General features: G+C 41.5%; 1 protein-coding gene across 1 annotated transcript in view; it reads left to right on the top strand.

Moving 5' to 3' along the window:
- Positions 1-25769, top strand: part of GFRA1 (GDNF family receptor alpha 1) — a 269099-nt gene that overhangs the window by 188128 nt on the left and 55202 nt on the right. The window contains exons 5-7 of the mRNA XM_019502888.1: positions 6692-6801; positions 12506-12640; positions 18147-18325. Coding sequence (XP_019358433.1) covers positions 6692-6801; positions 12506-12640; positions 18147-18325 — 424 coding nt within the window. The remainder of the gene's footprint in view (positions 1-6691; positions 6802-12505; positions 12641-18146; positions 18326-25769) is intronic.

Genomic DNA, 25769 nt, shown 5'->3' with positions numbered 1-25769 from the left:
TTCATGGCCTGAGTGCGGCACCCCTAGGGCAGCAGGGCTTCTTGAGCCCTCTATCACGGCATGCCTTGGTGCTAATGAGTCCTCCTCCACCCCTACACAGGAGCCACAAACCACGGGCATTTTTAACATCAAACATAAACCACAGACTCCTATGGCCATATAATGAAAATAATAATAAAGAAATAAGAGAGGCAAAGTGCCCGCTTACGCTGTGATTGTGCTTCTGTCTTAGTGTGGCGTATGCTTCCCAAAGAGGCTGCTGTAGCTGCACCGTAGTCATTGGGAGTCCCCCTTTCTGCTGCCTCTCTGGGCTTTTCTACTTGCAGTTTATATGGTTCTGGCCTTCCCCTTCCTGTCACTTAACAAGCTGGCAGGGCTTGATCCTTAACCCCTACTCGACCGGCCGGCCACGCCCGGCAGGTACTGGATTTAAAGGGACCACCCTGTTTCTTGGTAACAGGGCTAGGGTTCCCTGTTACAGTGTATTTTTAAAAAAACAGCACTTCAATTTGGGGAGAATTAAACCCCCATGTCATGTACAAACTCCCCGGTATACCAATTTAGCCTAAATCAATCAAGTCTGATACTACATCCATCCAGATTTATCTTAAACTGGTTTTGGCCATTTTGAAAGCAGTTTAAGTGCACTGAACTTCTGTTGCATTACAGATCTGAACTGGTTTCTGATCACTTATACCAGTCTATGTGTAACTTCTGTCCCTAGTCCTTGAGTTAAGCAGCATGGTGTGTTCCCTGGAACCATTTTCATTGCTGTGTTTTTAGGTTTAGCACATGCATGTGGAACCAGGTGGGCAGGACTATGCTGCGTAGCAAAGCCTGAGAGTACCGGGGTCACGGTATAAAGTAGTGGCTTTCAAATTTTTTTTGACTCTAAAATTTACTGCTCTTACCCCCTACACCCAATGTATCTGTGCATATTCGTTCTTTAGGAAGTGTTGACACAGATGTCAGTGTGTAGCACTATTACTCTCTCTGCACTGAGCAATCAGTTGTACTACCAGTTTTAAAAATGTAGATACGCACCCTTGGCAAAGCACTGAATAGTCCTGGGGCTATATGCATATCCCAGTTTATAAACTGCTGATATAGAATTTGGCACCCAAGTGCTTGTCAGTAATTCACCAAACAACTACTGGCATCTTTAGGCACCTAAATACCTTTGAAAACCTGGCCCAAATTCAGGAAGGCATTTAAGTACGTCTAACTTTGAAACTTAAAGTTCAGTGTGTTCCTAAATGCTTTCTTGAATAGGGAGTTTTTCCGCAATGGGGACCTGTATTCTTAAAGAAACGGTGGTTTTTGAAATACAGACAAAGCAAAAAAGAGGTGGTGATAGTGAAATATGTGGGATTAATAAAATACACATTAATCTTCCGTAGCCACAGGTACCAAAATTATTAGTACTCTTTTTATGGAAATCTGATGTGCTAATTACCAGCCAGAATCTGGGCTGCAGATTAGAAAGTTTAATTCCATCTCATTTTAAAGTCTGAATATTTCAGGCAAGGAAAACAGCATTACAGTTAGTAGTTTATATCCACTGTGCACTTCCCCAGTGGGCAACTTGCTCTTAACACTATTTCATTGTTGTCATGAAGCTTTCTAGGTTCCCAAGAATGGTCTTGTGATTAGAAGGCTGGACTAAGAGACCTGTTTGGTTTTCTGCTGTGCTGCACATGTTGTGTGGCTTTAGGATAGTCAATTTATCTCCCAGTTCATCACCTGAGATAACCCATTTCCTTGACATTGTTTACCACCAGAGGTCATACGTGATGTATGTAGTTAGTCCCCCAGTAAGGGCTAGCCTTGAAGGCATTACTGCAGTACAAATACATAGGCTCCAGCAAAGGATTCTCATCTTCTAGATAAAAATCATTTGCCTACTTTAAAGCTAAACTGGCAGACTTCTACTGACTGTCTTAAGTGCACAGTGCCAAGCACCAAAGTATCAAATTCTTATTAAAAATATTCCCCTGGAGATTTCTTTATAAAGGTCCCTGTTTCTATAAGTTTCTCTTCTTAAGACACTTGATTTAGTCAGGGCATAAAAAAAATAAGATAAAAGCAGCCTTCAGGTTATCCTTTCTTTACAAAAGACAAGCTCTATATTGGATCGAGGGAGAATTGAAAAAGTTTATTCCTCACTTATAAAATATGCTGACGGGCCAACCAACATCACTGCTGTGCTCTAAAGAGCATGATAAGCCTATTTGAACATAGGTGTGGTTCATGGGCATGGCTTGAGTCTTCAGCATGCTTCTTTGGTCGTGACTGCTCTGCCTTGAGAGCTCCCACTTTTTTGGCTTTGTGACCTCGCCTTACATTTCTTTTAAAAGTCTGCCTCTCTCTTGAGTTCCCAGTGCCTTAAGACCTCTTGATCCTATTCACAAATCCCTCTCAAACCCTGGCACATTTAAAGTCAACTGGTAAAACTCTCTGACTGGAGTTCTTCCAGGTGTGCAATTATTCCATCTGCTTTTCTGTATACCATTTCCTCAGACTCTTTGGGTAAAATGAGAGTTTTTGCATCTGCCTTGCCTTTTTACCTTCAGTGTTAGATTTGGACTACTTCCTTAGCAGTGTTAGATTTGGACTACTTCCTTAGCAAGTGAGCATGTGGGCCAGAAATAATAGCATTTAAACAAGGCATATTGTTTCACCAATGTTCTCAGCTGAATGTATAAAGTTACTGTTTGAACCACAATTCAGACCTCCAAACTGATCTTTATTTGAGTCTTAAAATACCATGTGCTGTGCTTTCAGCAATGGTGGTAGGCTTATTTGAGCCTCATTGAGCCTCATTGTCTTTCAGACCAGAAGATCCAAGGTGTTAACCCCAGGACTATAAATGAAGTAGGTTTGGCAGCCTTACCTTAGTCTCTGGTAGGCCTGTGCAAAGCAGCTCGTATTTGCTTCAGGTTTGGATTCGGCAGATTCAGGGGACAGAGATTTGATTCGGTGATTCGAATCACTGCCCCAAACCAATTTGGCCAAATCTGATTCAGAGATTCAGCTGCTGCTGAATCAGCCGAATCACATAGGCCCATCCCCCACCCGTTCTCCCAGCCCGGCAATGGCTGCCCCACATGCCCCAGCTCCCGGCTCTTTGAAAAAAACGCCCCAACTCGCCGGGTGCCACTGGGCAGGGGGCGATCCCCAATGCCCCCCACTGCCCCATGCTATGTGGGGGACTCTGTCACGAGCCTTCCTGCCCTGCCCCCCCATGGCTGCCCCGCCCGCCCCAGCTCTGGCCCTTTAAGAAAAAAAACCCCCCAAAAAAACCTGTATTCACTGGTTGCTGCCCAGCAGGGGGTGATCCCTACTGCCTTACGCTGCATGGGGGGCTCTACACAAGGCCCCTGAAGCCCCGAGGCTGCTGCATGAGCCGGTGAGTTCGGGGTTTTTTGTTGGTTTTTTTCTTAAAGGGCCAGAGCTGGGGCAGGGGCTGGGGGAAGAGGGGTCGGTTTGGGGGTCTCATGGCAGAGCCCCTCATGCAGTGGGGGGCAGCAGGGGTTGACTGGCAGCACCCAGTGAATAGGGGCTGTTTTTAAAGTACCGGGTGGGTGGGGCAGCCATAGGGGGCTGGGGGAGCAGGCAGGGGATGGCGCCTGGCAGGGGTTCCCCCATGGTCCCCTCCCCCCCCAGTGCTTACCAGCCCCAAGTCCAGCTCCAGCTCCCTGCTGCAGCCGCCAGGGACTGCCCGAATCATTGAAGCTGTCCAAATCGATCCAGAGAGCTTCGAATCAATTTGGGTCCTTTTTACTGGTCCCCTGATTTGATTTGGATTTGGAGACTCGGCCACCGAATCAGGCCGAATCTCCTCCAGATTGAATCAGCACCCGAAGCTTCGCACAGCCCTAGTCTCTGGTGAAAAAGTCATCCACAGTCATATCTAGTATAGTTAGTAGATAGTTAAAGAATGAAAGTAGCGTGGAAACTGATTGATCATTTGTCTCAAAGAGAGAGAGCAGGCATCTCTGATCCTGCCAGGTCAGAGAACACAGTTATTGTCAGGGTAGTTCAGTGCTGCTTGGACCATAGCTGTCTGAACTATATTTGGCTTTTGAAAACTTAGATGTGCAGTGCTACCAGATCATTAACTTTCATGACCACAAAAATTCTTTGGAAATTAACACTGAAATCAACCTGTATAAAATGTGAATCAGTTGAGCATTTCTCAGCCTGTTTAAGGGTTTATTACAACAAATAAATTCTTTCAACAGACTGTGCAGTAAATGGCCAGTGTTATTACATAGTTATTGGAGTTTAAAACATTTAGAGATGGGGAGTGTATTCGGTGAGCTCTGGACCAGCGCACTTCTTTGTCAACAGGAAAATGGACAAATCTAAACATTGTAATGCCTGCCAAAGTATACTGAGGCTTGTCAAGACACTAATCTCTTTACCTGCAGCTAAAAAAGGTCTTGATATAGAGACTGCACATATTTATACAAATAATGAGTCTGAACTCTGCAGACCTGTTTTTGTTTTACCATACAAATACTTTACACGTAGCAATTTCTGCTCTTTACCATTTGCAGAAATTTTGCACCACCCCCATTTAATATGTTCTTTTTATTCAGAAAGGTTTGCTCACATGTTAAAACATAATTTATAAAAATATTATGTTCAATAACCTTATACACTTCAAATAGGCTCTCCTTTCAAAAATCTCTCAAGGTTGCTTTTACAGTTACTAACTAAAGTATTGATAGAGGAACCAGTCACCAAAGAGTTTGCTTATACAAATCCTTGCCATGGTGTTCTTATCTTCCTTTTACCCTTTAAATATTAGAGGTCTCAAAGGAATGCACTTACCACTCTTCCGGCTCCAGCACACTCAGTATAGTCTGACTTGAAAAGTATTGGATTTGTGAAAATTTAGAGAGTATATATCATTCTGTAGGATCTACTTGAGGACCTGGAGAGAAACTGTTTGACTCTATAAAGATGTTAAAACTCATGGGGACAGAGAAGTTCATTTCCGGCCCTTTGGACGGGAGGATTAATGAAGGAAGGAGGATCAAATGGACAAGTTAAATGGGAGTTAGAAACAGCCAAAACTGTCTTGGTGCCAGTGAGTAGATTTAGAGAGAGTCACAACTATATAAGAACCAAGGATATAGATGGAAAAAGTCCAGATATCGTTTGAACAACCATCTTTTATAGGTGTGTCTCTGTACTAAGCCTGTAAACCTTTTGAAGTTTCCCCATCACAACTTGCAATCCAATTAAGCATGTGCATCCATTCCCTTTTGGTGAAACAATAATAGCAGACAAAATTAATGAGTCTCTGGAGCATGTCACCGAATAAAACAGAGTAAAATCTGTGCAAAGCAGTTGGCCCTGGCTATTTTTTCTGTTCTCTTTAAAAAGATTATACTGCATATCTACATAATTTTAGAGCAGTCATAGACAATAATATTTAGTACTTTCAGTCCTGTAATGCTTCAAAATGCTTTGGAAAGATTAATTAAATAATCCTCTAACACCTTGAATGACTAAACGGCAAGGGTAATTTCATCCCCATTTCACAGAGGAGAAGACTGAGGCAGAGGAGGCTAATAGCTATTGTTTAAATAATGCCTCAGTGGTGCATTATACCTTATAAATAAGGAAAGAGGTCCCTGCCCCAAATAGCTAACAGCCTAATTAAATCACCACAACAGGCAAAGATGGAGGGGCCGTGGAGAGATCATGATCCTGCTCCTTTAAAGACTTGCATTTTGGTCTCAGTGGGGGCTGTATCAGGCCTTTTAACGATGAGATTTGACTCTGGAGCTCTGTTTCCCAGTCTTTTTCCTGGATCTCTAAAATAGTAGGCAGTAACAATTTGCAGGTAAACAGTGCTTTTTCACTCCTAGATCTCAAAGCACTTTTTGAAGGTGGGTAAATATTTCTTCCTGATTTGGAGACGGAGTCATTGAGGTAAGTGAAAGTCATGCTATTATTCAGTACAGAGTTGGGAATAAAACTTGTTTTTCCAGACTCTGGACCCTGAACTTCATCCAGAAGACCCGTGGTAAGTGTGCCTTTCCAAGGGCACAAGGTTTTCTCCTGCAGCTTTGCCCTGGGGGACTGTGTGTGCTAGGCCATCTGGTGCCACAGCTCTCCTTGGGTTTGCTCTCCTGTTCCCTTGACTAATGGAGAACAGGGGCACTCTATTCCAGGAGCGCATGGAGTTACATTATAACAGTGCTTGGCATCAGGTGGGCAACGAGGGGAGGCTGAGCAAGAAGGTGTACTACATAATCAATAAACCAGCAGATATCAAGCTCTCTCTATATAGATTTTCTTCCAGATTTGATATTCTCTAGTCAGAGTTCAGAGTCATAAAAAGTGAGTATTTTAATGATGGATTGTTTTGGTTCTGCCTTTCTCTGGTGGGAAAGTGCACAGTGCTTTGGTGTAAGGCCCACGTTTCCCTGTGCAGTGTTACTTTCATTAAGTTCGTACTTCATGCTCCTCCCGTCCAGACTGTGCAGATGTACTCCAAAAGTAGGCAAAAGGGGGTTGTAGATGGGAGCTACATCCACTTAAACATATGCAATGTTTGTATTTAAGAAAAAGAAAATGAACACTGACAAAAAATAAAAGAGAAGTGCAAAAGGTAAGGCTGCCTATCGGCTTGATTTTTAAAGATATGCATTTTTTTCTTACCATATTGCAGATCTCGCCTTGCAGATTTTTTCACAAACTGCCAGCCTGAGTCACGGTCTATTAGTAGCTGTCTGAAGGAAAACTATGCTGACTGCCTCCTCGCTTACTCGGGGCTTATTGGTAAGAATTTTATGGGGGACGGGCCTTCTCTCTCTCTCTCTGCCCAGAGAACAAACTATTTCTTGAAGGCCCACTGAAAACAAAGCAAAAGTTCATACCCATGTTGTGCCATCAGATTGTAGGCACAGTTCCACAATTAGATGAATGGTCTCTTGTCTGAAAGCTCAGAGATCCAGGGATAAATAAGTCTGTGCAGTTGTCCAAAATAAGGATGGAGGATAAGGGGAAGAGAGGTTTTTAAATTTGAAGAAAAGGGGTGTAGCAATACGTGCAAGTAAATTGTACAAAGTTGGTTGGGGGTTGTTAAAATGGAACAAAATAATAATGTAAGGAGTAAAGTAGAATAGGTGAAGCTGTCGCTTGATGTTGTTTGCAACTGTCATCAGAAAGTCAGGTGAAATGCGTATTGATATATTTAGGGAAAGCTCATGGTGCATTTGAAAAATGAGGCCGCAATACAGCAATGCAATCCCATTTCACTTCTACCAGCTCTGATTTCCATGATCTCCCCATGTCCCTTTTAAGGGTTTTCTGAGATGCCTGTCAGTGGAGGTGAACTGAGAGCAAATTTATCTCCTGAAATCCTCTCCTTCCCTAACATAATTCGTTTTGCCCACTGTCACCTGGCTGACTGTCAGCCTGCTCAGGGATGCTGTTTATATGCGGGTCGCCTTCCATATCCCACACGTTCTGTTTGATTCCTCAGTGAGAAAGCTCATCTTAGGGAAGTGAACTTTCTGCAGACATATCATGGTTGAGCAATAAAGAATGAGTGAGTGTCAAAACTCTGAAACAAGCACATTTGGAAAAAAAAGAAAGACCACTTTTTCAAGCTCGCAGCCTGCACTTGCCATGATTCAGACATAGCCCCTTCTGTTAGGTGTGAAGGTTGCAGCTGAGCCCCTGAAGCAGATCCTGCTGTTAAATAAATGTCTTCTGAGATGCAATCCAAAACAAACCAGTAACAAAATAGAATGGTCTTGCTGGAAAATGAAGCTAAAAGCAGAATCGACGATACTGAAGGCATTACTGTACCACCTAATGGGAGTGGTAAATATGCATAGGGACTCATAAGAGAAGATGAGGTTTCAAAGAACATGCTCCAAGATTTAACAGAAACGAATTGTGCAGAAACAAGACTTGAAATGATAAAAAAATCATTTGACTCAACAAAGAATTGGGCTGCTTAGCAATCCAGTCCAGTGAATGAAAGTAAAGAGAATAGCTACAGGTGAGGAGTAATTCTGATCCTAATCGGTGTCTGCAGATGAGAGCTGCCAGCAAGTTGTTGCTGGATCTAGTGCCTTTTGCAAAGCACTTTATTGGCCCATTTTGCAATTTAACCTAAAGGATGACCCAGTTCGTGTGGAGAGGTGGTTTTTTGCGTTCCTATGGTCGATGATACTGCAAAAAACCCCACTTTCTGACATCAGAGACCTGAAATGGATCCCTAAGGAAGTGAAATCAAATGGAGATTTAACTTCTGAATGGGAAATAAACATTTTTCTTCTTTCCTAACAGCCCCCAGACACATGCAAGAAGATGGGAGCTGACTAATGTTACAAGGGTTTATGCCTCTCCGCTTTAACTCTGATAAACCAAGGCGCATACCAAAATGAAACTGCCATTTTCTGGAGCAAGATGGTCTTCATTCTGATCTCAATGAGACTGGTAGAAATCTGCAATAAATTCCACTGCAAACCCTTCAAATGTCCAAGTCTGCCTGAGATCAAAATCTGGGCTAGAATTTTTCTATTGACCCGGGTAAAAACCATGTAAATATACAAGAAGAGAATGACAATTTTTTTTTTAACTTCTTAAGGCAAACTATTGCAGATTTATCTGTTCCTCTGAAAGCCAGGGGGCTCTGGCTGATGTGGTTAAGATAAAGTACAATTTCCTTTATTTGTTTAATTAGCCATTGCAGAAAAATTCTGAAGAGTTATCAGCAAGATGTTGTAAATGTAATATTTATTTCAGGAAAATGAAGGCTCACCGTGGAATTTAAAGTGGGTCTTTCTGCTCGTAGATATAATGAGGTAAATAAGAGGTAGCTGGACTGAAATCAGTGGAACTACAGTTCAAGTAAAACTTGGTGTGAGTGAGACACTCAGGCCTGTTTTTGTGAGGGAGGTCCTATACCAGGTGAATGGAGAAGAGATTGTATAGGTACTTTTCTGGATTATGCCATGGTGTGATGTATGGTGTATTATATTTTACAGAAATACTGACCACCACAGTTTGTACTTTGGGGCTGTTTTTTATAGGTTTATAAAAATCAGTAAATACATTTATTTTTAAAGTGCTAACCTGCCAGAGGAAAGATACAGGATTATTTCATATAGAAGAAGCCTAGAGATACCAAAATGCAAAAAATAACCTATTTTTTTTACATCTCTGTCAGGCCCGCTGTACCTCCCTCTGACATCACACTGACATGGCCCCCTGTAACTCCAGTGACTTCCAAATGATTATTTTTTTAAAATTCATTTTCCCTTACTTGTTTTTAGCATCCTACCCTTCCCCTCCCTAGGAATTTGCATCAGTAAACTGGGACCTTAGGATGGGGCATATATCATTCTGATCCCGTTACAAGTACCGGAGCTTTTGGCTCAGACCCAGTGACTCCTGTTCTTCCTTTTTGCTGAGCTTCATTTTCTTCCTGCATTCTGCTATGGGAACTCCCTACCTGGCCGATGTTCCTATTGTAGGGCATAGATTCTCATTAAGTTTAACAGTTCCTGCTGGGCCTGGGCCAATTCCACTAGTTAAATTAGACTAAGGTCACGCTTGGGTTAGAGGAATTTAGTTAAACTTTTTCCCCCCCACTGTTAATAGCTTCTGAGCCAAGTTGGCTGATGTGCTGAGTTCCAGATCACTTCTACCTCTGTTGAGAGTGCTATAGAAAATTTGAAATGGCAAAAATAATAGGCTAATTGTGTCTTATTTTACTCCCTTCTGCTGTGGTTCCCTGATCTGTTAGTGTCCTTCAGCAGAATTTCCACGCTTAACATGCACCAAAAAAAAAAAGCAGAAAAAAACCACCACCCTAGGAAACGAAACACATAATCCGCTTGGGTTCACATCTGCCCCCAGGTTTAAATGATAGACTGATTTTCCACTAGCTGCTGTTTCAGCCACTCTGGATTTTCTGCTGTATATACAGTTTGTGTTTTGTATGTACATGTTCCTCATCCTGCCTTTCCCGCTGACGCTAATCATAGCATGGGATTGCTTCTGCTTTAGCCCCGTACTTAGTTCTGCCGTTATGACCTTATTTCTTCTTTGTTGTGAAAGTCTTGCTTTAGAGGCCCCAACTTCCTCAGCACATTTTGGTTGATCAGATTTTCTCACGTTCACCTATGTTCTTTCCATTAAACCCTCTTCTTTTCCATTTTCTTGCTGCGTTACTTTCTTCTTTTCTCATCATAACTGTCAACTGGTTGAAATATTCAGCTGAAAATCATCAAAGGAGTAATGGGTGTTTCATTTGTTTTGTTTTAATTTAAGCAGCATTCCCATTCTTATTTATCTGCTGTCAGTTTTTCATTCATAGTGCAAGTGAGATTTGCCTTTTTTGCAGCATTCTCCACCTGCATTTCGTACATTTTGAACCGTGCTATTTACACATGTGCTAATCTTATGTAGACTTTGAGCAGTTATTATTAGAACTGTTCGTTAAAAATTAAAAGTTCATAAAGAATGCGATTGCGTTCTAATTTAATAACATCTCAAAACAAAACAAAACATCCTTTGGGTGATTTTAGCCAATTCCATCTAATTTATTCCTGCCTTTCTTCAGGATAGCTCTTCAAGTCTGTTTTTCTTTGTCTTCCATTTTGTGTACAAAACTTTTTGAATGTTGACCTGCCCAATTCCCAGCCAAGCCTAGGTGTTTGAAGCACTACTGACATAATATCAGGGGTGTACTTGGTACTGTACAGTACTATGTACTGACATAGTATTGCATTTTCTGTTACATCTAGTGCTATTTCTGTTGGCTGGGAATTTGGCAGCATTTTTTCACAAGGGTTACAATTGCATGGGTCTCTACTACTTAACCTTCATCTCTTTCACCTTTACATCCTTATTTGCCGAAACGTGGGTCGTAGAAAAGTTTGCATTGAATCTCTAGGCTTCTGGCTAGGGCATATAGGTACCTAAATATATGCCTTGACAACTGCTACTCTCAGTGCAGTTCTGGCCTAGTTGCATTGATTTAACTGGCTACGAATAAATGGAGCTATTACAGGTTTGAATGATGTAACTGAAAGTAGAATTTGAGCAACACAGCTATGAAGAATGCTTATTTTAAATTAATGCTGGGTTTTTGGTTGTAGCCGTGTTGGTCTAAGGACACAACCAGGCAAGGTTTTTTGAGTAGATGTGATATCTTTTACTAGACCACCTGAGCAGTTGGGAAAAAGTTTTTCACAAGCTTTCGGGCGCAGTCACCCTTCATCAGGCATTGGAAGTCTCTGCTGGTCTGAAAGTCCAAGGAATGAGAGAAGCTAAAAGTATGACAGGATGTCAGTGAGAATGTAGATAGGTAGAGATTAGGAAAACATTTTTTTTCTAATTGCTTTACCTTTTATTTTTTCCTAATTTATCCCTATTTACATTCTCACTGACATCCTGTCACAGTTTTAGCTTCTCTCATTCTGCGCCCGAAAGCTTGCTAAGAACTTTTTTCCAACCACTCAGTTGGTCTAATAAAAGCTGTCACATCTACTTAAAGAACTTTGCCTGCCTATTTTAAATTAAGGACTACATTGGTCAACTGTTAGTCAAGTTGTGATGCCTTGTACTGGGAAAGTCATTTACTCATGGAGTAAGTGCTGACCAACGTGAACAGGGACTGAATAAATGAGATCAGTGGTGCTCAACTATCTGGCCAGTGAGTGGTACAGGACTGGACAATGGGCCAGATCCAGCCAGGAGTTCATGTACAGGGTCGGTCGGCTGGTGTGATCTGGCACACTGGACCCGACTCCTGGAAGCAGCAGCAGTTAATGCTGCCACCACTTCCCGACTCCCCAACTTTCCAGACCCATATGGAGCTCTACCTGCTCTGACTCAGGGGCCAAAGCTGTTGAGCACCACTGATCTAGTTCAATAGGGACATACGTTAGAGTATGGAATATACTCTTTACTTTGGTTTAGTTGTTAGTAGGCCTGAGTCTAAAATATAAATAGCAAAATGCTTGTGCAGGAATCTGTAAGGGTTAGACTAATGCATGGATCATATACAGTTTAAGAAATGAAATCTCTGTAGAATTGACAGTAAGAAACAGCAATGTTGTGGTAACTGGGAAACTGCATAAAATCAGTCCTAGCTACTTATAAAGATTAATCGTACCTTTTCTCACGTGCCGTACTATGGGCAAAACAGCCCTCATCAGCGGCTCTTAGGCTAAATGCCCTGCAGAGATGTATGTGACAGTTCATGCCTTTTATAACTTGTTTCAGGCAGCCTGCAAGCTGAGGGCAAACCAGTCAGGTCACATTTTTAGCCATGTCTTAGTAGCTAAAAGGCTAGAACTTCTAAAAAGACCCTAAGCATGGGTCTGCAGTGCTTCAGCTTAATTCAGCCCTAATTCTGGCCATCATCATATATAATTTATCCTTTGATTGGGTAGCATGAAAAAGGGTCAGCTATTATAAAAATCACTTTATAGCATAGTATTTTACTGTTTGTTCACAGGCACAGTAATGACACCAAACTACATAGACTCCAATAGTCTCAGCGTTGCCCCATGGTGCGACTGCAGTAACAGTGGTAACAACATAGAAGAATGCCTGAAATTTCTGAATTTCTTCCAGGATAATACATGCCTTAGTGAGTACAACATTAGAATACATCCTCAGACTTCTATTTGTTAATGTTTTAACGTGTGTTGGATTGTGTTTTTACTTATTCTCTGAATACTTGTGATGCATCAAGGCCACAGCTTTGCATTTCGGTAAGTTGGAAATGGAATTGATATAGAAACTAGAAGTACATGAATTTGAGCAAATCTACCTGATGTATTGTTCATGGCCAAATTTATAAATGTGAAAATCCATAATGTAGAAACATATTTCTTCCCACAAATCACAACTTGGTTATTTATATTTGAGGAAAGTCTGTCATGATGGTTTGGTTATTGCGATTGGGAAAAGTCTGATGGGTTTGTGTATAATAGGACAAAGTTAGATAAATGATATGCAGATAGGCTGTGAAGGTCTTTATAGCTATACAAAGTGAAATATGGACCCTGTTAAATCAATGGCAGAATTCAGTTGCACTTAATGGAATCAGGATTTGATACCCTGATTGGAATTTTATTATCAATAGTCCCAAATATTTAAGATTTAAGCACAAAGTTCACTCGCTCATTTTCAAAAATAAGATTTGATGCAGTGATTTCATAGGAATTTTTACCTTATGGCTCTAGCAGCCAAATTCACTCCCAAAGTAGGGGCTATTTTAAATCTATTTTAAATCTTGGAGGGGCTTAGTAGTGTCATTTTTCAGATTTCCTTTTCAAACTTCCCATTTGCCAAGAATTTTACAGCTGGATGACAGGGAATGTACACCAGGGCCTGGATTTCAGAGGAACTGGACAAGCTAAAACAGGTTGGCCTCCTTAGCATAGGAAAACAAAGGCTAACGGGGGGCGCCTATACACATGCAGCAAGGCGGCTGCTCTGACACACTGTAATTACAATGTGTTGGAGCAGACTTGAGTCTGCTGGAGTGTGGTCATTACCGCGCTTCAGCAGACTCCAGCGTCACATGTATCAGTGTCCCCACACTGAAAAATGGTGAGAGGGTTGCTTTAACTAAAGCTTGTTTGAGTTTTAGTTAAATCACCCCCACTGCCATTTTTCAGTGTGCGGACTCTGATGCACGTGATGCTCTGGGAGCTTTAATTAGAGCGTCTTTTGGAGCCATTCTAATTAAAGTGCCCCCTCCCCCCGACATACTCCCAGAGCATGTGTATAAATGCCCAGGGATAACATTATTTCTGTCTCAAAATATGAGAGTAAACACTGGACTGGAAAAAGTCCTATTTAAGCTGAAGTATAATATTGGCATAAGGAGTTTAAGCTGGCCAGGAAATGTTTTAGGCTGGAAATTAGGAAGTTTCTAACCAACAGAAGAGTGAGGCTTTGGGACAGACATCCAGTAGGCATTGTGGTGTCAAACAGCCTAATTAGTTTAAGATTAAGCTCAGTTTATGAAAGTTCTCCAACCAATAGGGTCTCACCTTGCATTACTTCCATTACTACACTGATGCTGTTATGTGCAAAAAATGACAGGATTGAGCGCTATTTATTGGTGGATCACTGGCTGGAAGAGTTAATCAAGATTATGTCACAAAAAATAAGTTCCGATTGGGATCCTATATAGGAACAGACACCTCTAGTATCCAGCCTTCCTCTCACCGTAACAGTACTATCTCTTGGACATTACAAGCTGTAATATTTCATAGTTTACTACTTTGTAAATGTGCTCATTACTACCAGGGTTGAGGTTCCTTTTAGGATTTAACACACACCAATCCTTTGTCTTCAGATCAACACATTTTAATGAAGATAAAGGGATGGCATTAGAGGTTGCTGTGAGAGAAATTATGCTCACCTTGGTAGAGACCACTTCTTCATGAACATATTGCATGTTTTCCTGATGTAATATCATATCACAGAGCGGGAAAATGTTCCAGTGTCTTTTTGTTAATGGCCCTCTGTGGACAGGGGGCGAATTTACATTTTAAGCTATATTTTGTATTAGTGTTTATATTCATTCTTTATTGGACTATGAAGAACAGTAGGCCCTGATCTTACATACAAACAGCTTCTTAATCTTAAGCCTACGTATATTAGACCTGGGTGGAAACAGTTTTCCTGTCCTGTTCCAATTCTGGCAATTTCTAAAATGTGCCTGGGTAGGGACAGACATTACACATAAGCTGGTTTCAGTGATCAGAAACTAGTTTAAACCTGTAACAGAACAGACATTCAGTGCACATAAACGAGTTTCAAAATGGCTGAAGCTCATCTGAGATAAACCTGGTTGAATGTAGCATCAAATTTAACTGATTTGGCTCAAACTGGTTTATGCAATTTCTGTCCCAGACCATTGGGACAAAAATGGTATCTTTGCGGTTGCTTGCCAAGAGTAAGCTCCCCTGCATAACAGCCCAGCAGTGAGGGCGCTCACATAGGATATAGGAATTCCAGGGTCAACTTCCTACTCCAGTCACAAAATGCATAACTCATTGCATATTATTATTCATGGCATTATTTATTTTTGAAGTAGCTCCTTACAAGAGAGATTGAGACCAGCTCACCCCAACCTAGACAGCAGCCTGGTGACTAGGGCACTTACCTGGGATGTGGGAGACCTGGGGGTAAATTCTGCACTTTGCTTGATGTGGAACAGGGACGTGAATCTTGGAATTTCTTATGCCAGACAACTGCTGTTTCAGCTGGGCTTTTGGCCTTTTGCAGCTTCCCTTGCTTTTGACCAGAACTTTCACCCTGGAGACAGAAGTCCCTACAAAAGTTTAGTTAAAGTGGATAATTGTCATGGAAAGCTTCTCATTGGCATTGACATTTCCTAATTTAAACCATTTCACCAGCAAGTTCCCAACCAGAACTAACGGCACCTTATAGTGAGTGGTGCTAATGAAATCAAATGCATGACTATATCCTAACTCTCATGTATTAACTGCAGTGCATCTGTTTGCAGAATTTGGGACTTACAGATTTTACAAGTAGCATAAACTTTAAAAACAGAAGGCACGGGTCCCTGCAGAAATGCCCATGTTTTAAAACATGGGTTTGCGTACTTCCTTAATTACATTTTCCAAGTTTATTTGGAAAACATTTGACCACCAGTCAATGGGGTCTTTTATCCCAAGAGAACTTCCACTTAGTTCATTTTCAGATACAGACTGAATCTTTACAAATCACTTAAACTTTATTTTTACTACCTTTCAAAATGTTTCCTATAGCAGAGTTTTCAGTTATTCTACTCACTTCAGCCCCAGCCCTACAAACATTTGTGCACACACACAGTCCCACTGTTTAGTGTAGCACTTGAGATATGCAGGTATGTAAGTGGTAGAAGGATTTGAGAGTATGTCCTGTTTGATGGAGAATTGGCAGGCAAGGGGGAAAATACAAAATACAGCTTATAGAAACAGCCAACCGTCCACTGAAGCATCTGAGGTATCTCTTCACTCTTGTGTTTATAGCCTGCATTAGACTTGAAGACATACAAATGTTGTTGTAAACAGAAATGCAGGAGATGCAAAAATAAAAGATGATTACAAGAGTAATTTTGTTTTGAAAGCTCAAGGAAGTCTCCATATGCTGCTTATTTCCTGCAGCATCTCTTACAGGAGCTGGCCTGCCATTTAATTTAGCTGAGGGCTGTCCAAACTCTAAGCCAGGGGTGGTCAAATCCAGCCCGCAGAGCCATGGCATTTGGCCCACGGGGCTTCCCATGGGTCAGGAAATCTAGGAGTGGGGAGTGATGGTCATAAATACCACCACCTTCCCCACCTGCCAAAGTCCCCAGCCTCCAACAGTGGGTCAGATCTGGGCCACGGCCCCTCTACCCTGCACTGCCAGACCAGGGCCAGGTCATGCCCACTTCTCCAACAGGGCTGGGTCTGACCTCCTTTCCTCTGCATGGGTGGATCAGGGCTGTGTTATCCCCCTTTCTCTTCCTCATGTGGCCAGGTCAATCCACCTTCCCCCATGTGGCCGGATGAGGGTCAGGCCACCCCCCACATACCCCATGCTGCCAGATGGGGCACCACCATGTCTGTCCCAGGTGCTAGATTGGGACTTCTCACCGGATCTGGCCCTGAGACGGACCAGGCACTGCCCATCTGGCCTGCTGGGAAAAAGGTTGAGGACCACTGTTCTAAGTGGCTGCAGACTGCACCAGCGGGGGCTGCATGCCTTGGGAGCCACAATAATACAAATCACAGGCCCCGGGGCTGATCTCCCCCATACTGTACCACATGAGCAAGCAGCTCCTACCTCAGCCCCCTTGCTGTACCGCACTGCAGGCTCCCTTGGCACTGTGGGCCACACCACCCCACTTTCCGGGGTGGGAGCAGGAGGCAAATGCTAGGGGGGAAGGGGGAACCTAGAGACCCCAGATACAGCAGCAGCCAGAGCTTTAAGGGGAGCAGTGGCCTGGTAGGAGCCTGTCAACTACATATTAATCCCAAGTGGACCTTGTGCAGCCTGTAGTCTGCCAATCAGAAAGCCTTGAGCTTAGGTCATCGTTTGGTCACTTGTGTGCATTTATGGTATAGAAAGTATCGTGCTTCATGTTACCTTATTTAAGAATGATCACAGGACAGGAAAATTATTTCAGACAATCCTCATTTGCCCCCTGTCAATCGAACCAATTTTGGTGCCTTTATATAAATCTTTTGCAGTATTTGTTGGCACTCTTAGAGCAAATATTAGAATAAAGCATGTCTTTCTAAGATCAGAGTTAAATGGAAATGATTTTATAAGGAGATGGATGGCAGTGAAGGCTAATATTAATAACTTTCACATATAAATCCCAAGTGAAATTGTTTGATTTCTTATACAATGAATTTGAAATAAGAAATCCCTAAATCCGTTTTGAGTCCCCAAAGACCTGATTAAAAACTGTTTTTCTATTCGTTTATATTAAAAAAGCAACCAATTTACTCTTGCCATAAACACACTCTTTAATCCCATGAAACTGTGATAAGCTTTTTAACTTTTATATTCTAAACTTTTAGCTTAAGCATGCTTCTCTCACCTAATTATGCAGATGTTGTTTGGAAACTGGAAGGAAAGGATCATCTTAGTTAAGCCATTTTGTATTTATGGGTATACTTGTTTTAACGAAACAAGGTGTAGAAATAAATTAGTATTTTGCCAGCTGTTTACAGGCAAACTGGCTTGTTGCAAAACCTATCAGAAGCAGGACATGGCATTCAGGCTAAATCTTAAATCTCACAAATCAAGTTTAGAGGCACTTGCGTGGTATGCTAATTTGCTTACATTAGATCTAAGGTTTAGACCTTCTCTCAAGCATGGCTGAAAACCTCTGTTGGAATACAATGAGAGACAAATCTGTGACCCCAGAATTCATATTTCTGACATGCATTCAAAGTTAATTAAAGTAGGCTTATCAAAACAAAAGTTTGAGTTTGTACGCAGAAGGACAGGGGGTTTTTTATGTGAAAGAACAATACCAAAGTTATTTCTGTTCAATAGCAGCAGGTCAGAAATGTCAGTTTTGTTGTCTGTGGTATTTGTTTTTTATGCCGTATTTTCCCTATAATCGTGTTCTACAGAAAATGCAATTCAGGCCTTTGGTAATGGTACAGATGTAAACGTGTGGCAGCCCATCCTACCAGTACAGACCACTGCAGCGACAACTACAACAGCCTTCAAACACAGGACTGTGGGTTCAGAGACCACCAACAATGAAATACCCACCCACAATGATTTGCCAGCATGTGCAAATCTGCAGGTAAGAGAAACTTGTAACTGCTGCGGTTAGAAAGCAACACAAAAATACAAAATGATATCGATCAGCAGTCTGTCAGCTGTTGCTGCATGTGCAGATATCCATATAGTCTTGTATATAGCTGGATTTTGCTTTTTTCATTCTGATGTTGGAGTTCGTTATACTATATATTATAATAGATCACATACTCTGGTATCAAATAAGGAACATGAATAAATAAGAGATTGCATTGGTTCACTGATTCAGGAACAGGGCTTTACTACAATTTTGGCTACGGTCTTAGCATTTCTGCTACCCTGTCAGGGTAAACCAGAGAAAGATAATATATTTGATGGGCTAGATACAAAGGTGACTGAACTGGCTTAAGGTGCACCCTCTTCCAGCCCCTTCCTCTCATTAGTTACACTAATTTAGACATACCATATTTACTTGAATAAATGATAAGTGTTTTTTTCCCCAATCTGTATGGGGGGAAAAAGTTCTTCATCTTACAATTGCATAAAAGGAAACCTCGTTAAATTTACTATCTGTTGTTAAATTGTTGGCAAAAACGGCATGTTCTCAGTAATTGAAATCAAAATGCAGCCAACACTGAGCAAGACTATTAGGGGTGTGAGAAATGGGCCGCATTCAATTCAGATTCAGCCAGAATCAGGGACAGGGATTCAGTTCGTTGATTCAGATCACTGTCCCAATTAGATTTGTCTGAATCTGAATCTCAAGATTCGATGCTGATTCAGAGAATCAGCGATTCGGATATAGACACAGGTTTAAATGTTTTTTCTACATACCTTGAGGTACCAGGCACGGTTTGGGAATGTTGTGTCTAGGTCCCTTCTGACTCATTGATTCTGTGATGCTGGGGTGGACAGAGCATCCTACAGGAGAACAGGGGCCCCCCCGCGTGCTTGGCGGCAAGCCCAGAAGTGGACCAGAAGTACTTCCAGTCCATTTCTGGGTCTGTCAGGGAGCATGCCGGGGGGTCCCCCTGTATCCCCCCCAGCTTGGTGATTGGCCATGGGGGGACCCTGGGTGCCCCCCTAGACCCAGGAGGCACCAGTCGTCAAACTGGGGGAGTATGGGGGGGGGGCAGCACGTTCTCTGGCGGACTCAGAAGTGGACTGGGAGTGCTTTTGGTCCACTTCCGGGTCTGCTGCCAAGCGCGCTGGGGAGCACCACACCCTTTTGTGGGACACTCCATGTGCCCCAGCATTGCAGCATTCATGAGCCCCTGCTACCTAGAGGTACGTATAAAAAACATTTAAAGGTGTGTCTATGTCTGAATCTTGCCGAATCTCTCTGAATTGATTTGGAGGTTTCCAATTCAATTCGGAAAAATTAAAGGGTCCTCTGATTCAATTCGGATTCAGAGATTCAGCCACCAAATCTCCGCCGAATCAATTCAGGGACCAAAGCTTCTTACAGCCCTAATGCATATCAAACAAATGGTCAACCTAGGGTAAACATACTGATGGGAACCTACAACAAGGATAGGTTAGTGCAGCCCATTTGAATAAGATATATGGTAGTACCCATTGCACTCAGTCCTGCTCACTGCCAACTCTGTTTCAAGTCATAGTGAGCCAGTACACTGAAGATATTTTTATTTCTTTGTCATTCCCACAGCTAAGTTGCACCATTTTTCCCATTTCCAATCATTCCTGGTTCTTCACCACCCTTAAATGTCTGGTAAACATCACCAAATGGGGTTCTAAACAGCTCACCCAGAATCCCTCTGTTGCCCCCTCGCTCAGCCTGTCACACATGATTAGTGTGGCCCCACCCTCCATAAGGTGGAACTGCACTGAGTTGCCCTGCACCTCATCTGCATATAATTTTTTGAAGGAATTCAGGACTCGTGAGAAGAACAGCAGTTCCAGCCATGAGCAGGGTGCTAATTAGCACATGAATCCTTTATGAGGGGTGTGGGTTGTATCCAGAGTACACACACATACTGCTGAGCTGTAGAGTCACCATGGCTTGAAATGCTGTTGACTATTGGACTGGGGCCCAGTCCAATGAACTATATGGTAAATCATGAGCGTTTTGGCTTTGGACTAACATTATACATAGTTTATACTCTATAGAAGTAGATAGAAAAGTACTGCTTAAAAGTATGTTTGTGGAAGTGCCTGTGTTAAAAATTCATCCATCCCTGTTTTCAAATTTGCCCATCACTTCCATGTGCTCAAGTAGAGCAGGGTTTGACAGTAAGGGGAACAGAAGGGGCTTCAGGGAAATAAGTTGGGGAAACAGAGGACAAGGGGGCCACCGCACCTCCACTCTTGTAGCAGTGGGTGAGGGACAAAAGCAAGGCAAACCTCCAATAACTAGATTCTATACCTGGAAAATTATAACAAATGTATACATTTTTCATATATAGAATCTAATTATTGGGGGGGTCATCTTATGTAGGGTTGTCTTCTAGTTGAGTAAATTCAGTATTTAGACTGAGGGGATGTAAATGTAAGAGATGCATTTGGTACAAGTTACATGCTGAAGGAGCTGGACAAAGATTTAAATGACTTCAGCACAGATGCCCTCTTTGAATTGGTCCCAGTGTCCTGGCTAGTAACTGTGGTCCCATTGCTTATCAAGTTAACCAGGTATTTTATGGGATTGATTCTGGATTTTAAAGAGAGTAATCACTTGCTCAAGGCTGTACATGCAGCTACCAGAGTTTTGGACAAGACAAAACTATAGAATATGGGCAAGGAAGAATGTGAGGTAAAAGAAAAACCCAAAATATCTCTAGGCCAGACAATTTCAGCAATCCAGTGCTAGAATGATCTCTTGTTTGAAGATACCAGATTAGCTCGGAGTCAGATCCGGTTGGCCCATTTCTAGTTCTGTCTTCACAGTGGGACAAAAATTAAAGACTTTCATTTATTACAGGTACAATCTAATGTAAAGACAGTTTTACACTTGACTCCCATATTCTTTAACATTTATTGTTTCCTTATGAGAGAGCATCCACAATGTTCTTACATACTAAATGTTTAATTCTGTGTGCTTCTTGTTAGACAGTATATGAATATCCATACGTATTTCACTTGCACAATGCAGATATGTCAAGATTTTCTCCATAATTATTCCTGATTCCTCATTTTTCCTACACTGTTCCCTCACATTGATGCCCTTTTAATTGGTCTGTTTTACTTGGTATCAGGTTGACAAATTTTGTATAAATATATATACTTCAGTGGTGGTGTATCAAAATATGTATTAGGATTAATGATGACTGATGTTGGGATTCTGCATTGCTTATTTTTATTCTCATTTTGCATATCTGTATTTTTATTATTAGTTAAGCTCTGTAAGTTATTGGTGAGAAGATGATGGTTAACAAGAAATGTATTTCCATAGGCATTAGCTATTTGATTTGAAAAAATATTCATGCTGAAAAATATTCACCTTTAAAAAGCTAGGAATGCATTTAGAGAAAGAAGTTGATGGAAAATTATTAATGCACTCCATATTATAGTTAATAAGTTGCACTGAGGCAGGAATTGTATTCGTCTCATAAGTAAATGCAGCATGTTAGAGATTAAGTCTCACAGTGCTATGAAAGTATATATAGTAGATGGACCCAGAAATGACAGATGTCTCAGATCCCATTGATTCCAAGTTGCAGGTGTTCAGCATTTTGGAAAATGAGACCCAGTGTTTTCAGGTAACTGAAATAGGCCCCATCCCAGTCCTCCATCATTTTAAAAGGTCACATACCCGGTCAGTTCATCAACACTGTCTGAAGCCGTCCTCTCTGTATAAAAGGCCCATTGATGTACTAGGTCAGGAATGATATGAAGGTATAGATGTCTTTGGAAAAGTCAACCTCAACTGACCTTCTGTGTACATGGATCGTGTAGATGCATCCGCATACAGGTTTACCAGAACCAAACATCTGTTGACTTGTTAGCTGCAGTGTTTTATCATCATCAGCTCCTTTTGTGTTTTATACCTGAAACAAAATAACAACGATTATATTTTCATACGTTTTCTAAAAAAATCCTTCAAAAATTAAACCAAGTCAAAATACCTTACCTTGTTTTTATTAAACATACATTTTGGATAATACAGTGCCACTTTGAAAATGAGACTTAAAGCTAAACTTTAATTAAAATATTAGAGGGACCAGGCAGCCAGAGACATTGTATGTATGCAGAAGCTTCATTGTTCATGGGCTCATCTCACATGAAAAGTGTTCCTTCGTAATAGTTTCAAAACAATTGCTAATGCTACTGAGAGCAATCTAAAAGGTTTTGTTAAAGACTTGGTATTTGAGATAAGGCTCTTTAAAAATGGAATATAGTATAAACATTATGAAAGGCAGAATTAATAGCAATATTAGCAATACAACAAAACAATTACATATTTGAGAAAAGTTTCTGAAAAATGATCATTCAGATGCAATTAGTTATGGCTATGATATATGTATATCCTAGTGAGTGGAAATGTTTAATACGGTAAGACCTGGGATGCTGAAGAAGTGTTTGATTAATATAAATTGGTTTGCCAAAATATTGAAGCGTTGACTTCTAGTATATGTTTTTGCTTTAGGTCTTCTAAGGAATTGTTTTCTTGTATATGTACTATTCTGTCTCCAGATGAGCTAAGTACTTTATCCTTATCAGGCAGATCCTTGCCTTCAACAGTATGCTATAAAATGCCTATCTATCTGGCATCTAGGAATGACCAAAAGCACCCAGTGGCAACACTTCTATAAAATATTTTAAATTCAAGTGCATTTTTAGGGTACTTGACACCTGGAAAGGGTTAACATTATTTCAAAGGATCAGTCTGTAGAACATCTATAGAAAACACAAAAAGGAGAAGACATGGCCTTGATACCTGGAAAGATCACAGAGCAGGTCCTCAAGAAGTCTATTGTGAAGTGGCGAGAAGGAGAACAAGGTGATCAGGAACACCCAGCATGGATTCACCATGAGCAAGTCATGCCTAACCAACCTGATTTCCTTGTATGATAAGGTGGCATGCTCTGTGAATGGGGGTAGAGCCATGGATGTGAGATTATACTTTGATTTTAGAAAGGTTTTTGGCATTGTTTCTCACAACATTATCATTAAGAAGCTAAGGAAATAGAGACTAGATAAAAGTACTGGAAGTACTAGATACACAACTGGTTGGATTGTCGGGCTCAAGTAGTCATCAGTGGTCTGATGTCTACCTGGGATGAGGTATCAAGTTGGGCTCACTAGGAGTTGGTCCTTGCTCTGGTATTGTTCATAATCACCATTAATGATTTGGATGAAATAACTGAGTGCACTCTTAGGACATCTGTACATGACACCAAGTTAGGTAAAGTTGCAGACACTCTGGAGGGCAGAGCTGTGATCCAGAATGACTTTGATAGACTTGAATAATGGTCCTCACACAATCCCATGAGATTGAACAAGGACAAGTGCAAAGTCCATGCACAGATAAAGATTGGAGAATGACTGGCTGAACTGCAGTACTGCAGAGTGGGCCCTAGATGTTATCTTGGATCATAAGCTGAATCTGAGCCAACAGTATACCCTGCAAAGAAGACCAAAGGCACACTGGGTTGTATTAATAGGAATGTCAAAATCAAGGGAATTGATTCTTCCACTCTGTTTGACAAGCCTTAGTTAAAGCACCCTTGCTACCATTTTGAAGTGTTGGGATGCTGAATACATGAGACGCTGAGGCTGCACTGAGGCTGTAATCAAGTAATTACAACGCGTTGGATCAGGCATCCCACACATCTACAGGCACCCTTCCATGGCTTTGCAGTAATGTTTAGTGAAAGTCCCAGCCCCTCCAATCCTCCTGTATGATCTGTGCCCAGTGCTTCACCAGAAATACGCATATGCGTTCTGTCCAACATACCAGTGGTGCTGTGAGCCTACTCAGGCATCAGCATATGTAGAGGGCTAGGATGTTTCAAGAGAAATCTAATAAATGATGTAAAATAGGACAGTCACATAGAACTGATATAAGAAAGGCTATATGGTTAGGGACAGAAACAAGCATAAGTAAGTGATCGGAAACTGGTTCAAATCTGTAACACAACAGAAGTTCAGTGTATATAAACTGCTTTCAAAATGACCAAAACCAGTTTAAAATAAACCTGGATGGATGTAGTATCAGACTTAACTGTTTTAGGTTAAAGAGGTTTATTGAACTTGTGTCCCAAATCCCCAGAGTCAAGTTAACTCATAGTCTCCCAACATCCAAGGATGCTTTGCACTTCTCTCGCAACAGCCCTCTTGCTGGGTGGGCAGGCTAGCCTTGGCCCAAGCTGTCTGCTCCAGCCAAGCAGGGAGGTGTGCTCTAGTGTCCTATAGCTTCTGGCCAGGGTGCTGCAGACATGTGGCTGCATTTCCAGAATCAAAAGTGAATGTCTGTTCATTTGCTTCTTGGTTCAATCGATGTAGCTTAAACCAACCTGTGAAGATTGAATCAATTTAGCCTTGGACTTTTTGACTGCCTGTACTTAGTCCTTATGTTATCTCTACATTATTGATATATGTTCTCCAGATCAAGAAGAATAAACAGTGGCTTTTATGGGTATTTTGTTAGCAGACATTTTGTAAAGGAAGTGTGTTTGTTAGACAAATTGCTTAGGCTAAGGACTTCCTGTGAAAATCTTGCCCAGGTTCCTCAGGTAACCCACTAAACAGCCAAGCATTTTTCCATTCAGTAGAAAGGACTTGATCCTCTGAGCCTTAGTAGAGCATGCAGAAGGGAAGATAAGGTTATTTGTGCTCTTGTAGAAGTCTGGGCAATGGATGCAAATGTAACAAAGTAAAATGACGAGTCTTCAGACTCTTTTGTATGGCATCATATATCAACTTCCAAATCTATGAGCCACTGTCTGATATTGTGCATCAATGTGTGGATTCCATCTGTCTCATCTGCATATTTGTAAAGATTGCAGCTTTTGATTAAGTGCTGTGCTGTTTGTTGTATATTGCATTCACACAGGCGGCTGTCCAACATGTTCATCTTGTGAAGTGTTGTTTTGAGATCTGTATCCAGATCTCAGGCTGTTCAGTTTGACCCACACTTCTCTGTCATGGTCATATCCAATGGGGGACTCGTTTGGTGTTGGCATAAAACGCTGTGGGAGTAGCCTACAGTCTATTCAGGTCTTCAGTTAACAGTCAATGGAGCAAGTGATTGTCACAGTCTCTTACTTCTATTGCTAGTAATGATGTTAGGGTCCATTTTCTTGTGTCACTTGGTCTAATGCCTAGGAGTACAGGGAATATATCTTTGTGTGTTTAAGTTGTGCGGGCTGTTTTGAGGCTCAGTGCTCTGTTAAATAGTGTCAAGCTTTTAGTGTGACAACTTCTGGATCATTCAGGAACGCAGTAGCCTATTGGGGCATATACCATTGCAAGTGTGATGGTTTTGAGCACTGAAAGACTTTAAACTTTCAGACCCTTCAGACTGAGGGCAT

Source organism: Gavialis gangeticus, unplaced genomic scaffold (assembly GCF_001723915.1).
Source record: "Gavialis gangeticus isolate Ggan-Ray unplaced genomic scaffold, GavGan_comp1, whole genome shotgun sequence".
NCBI lineage: Eukaryota > Metazoa > Chordata > Crocodylia > Gavialidae > Gavialis > Gavialis gangeticus.
This window is presented reverse-complemented; position numbering and strand designations above follow the sequence as displayed.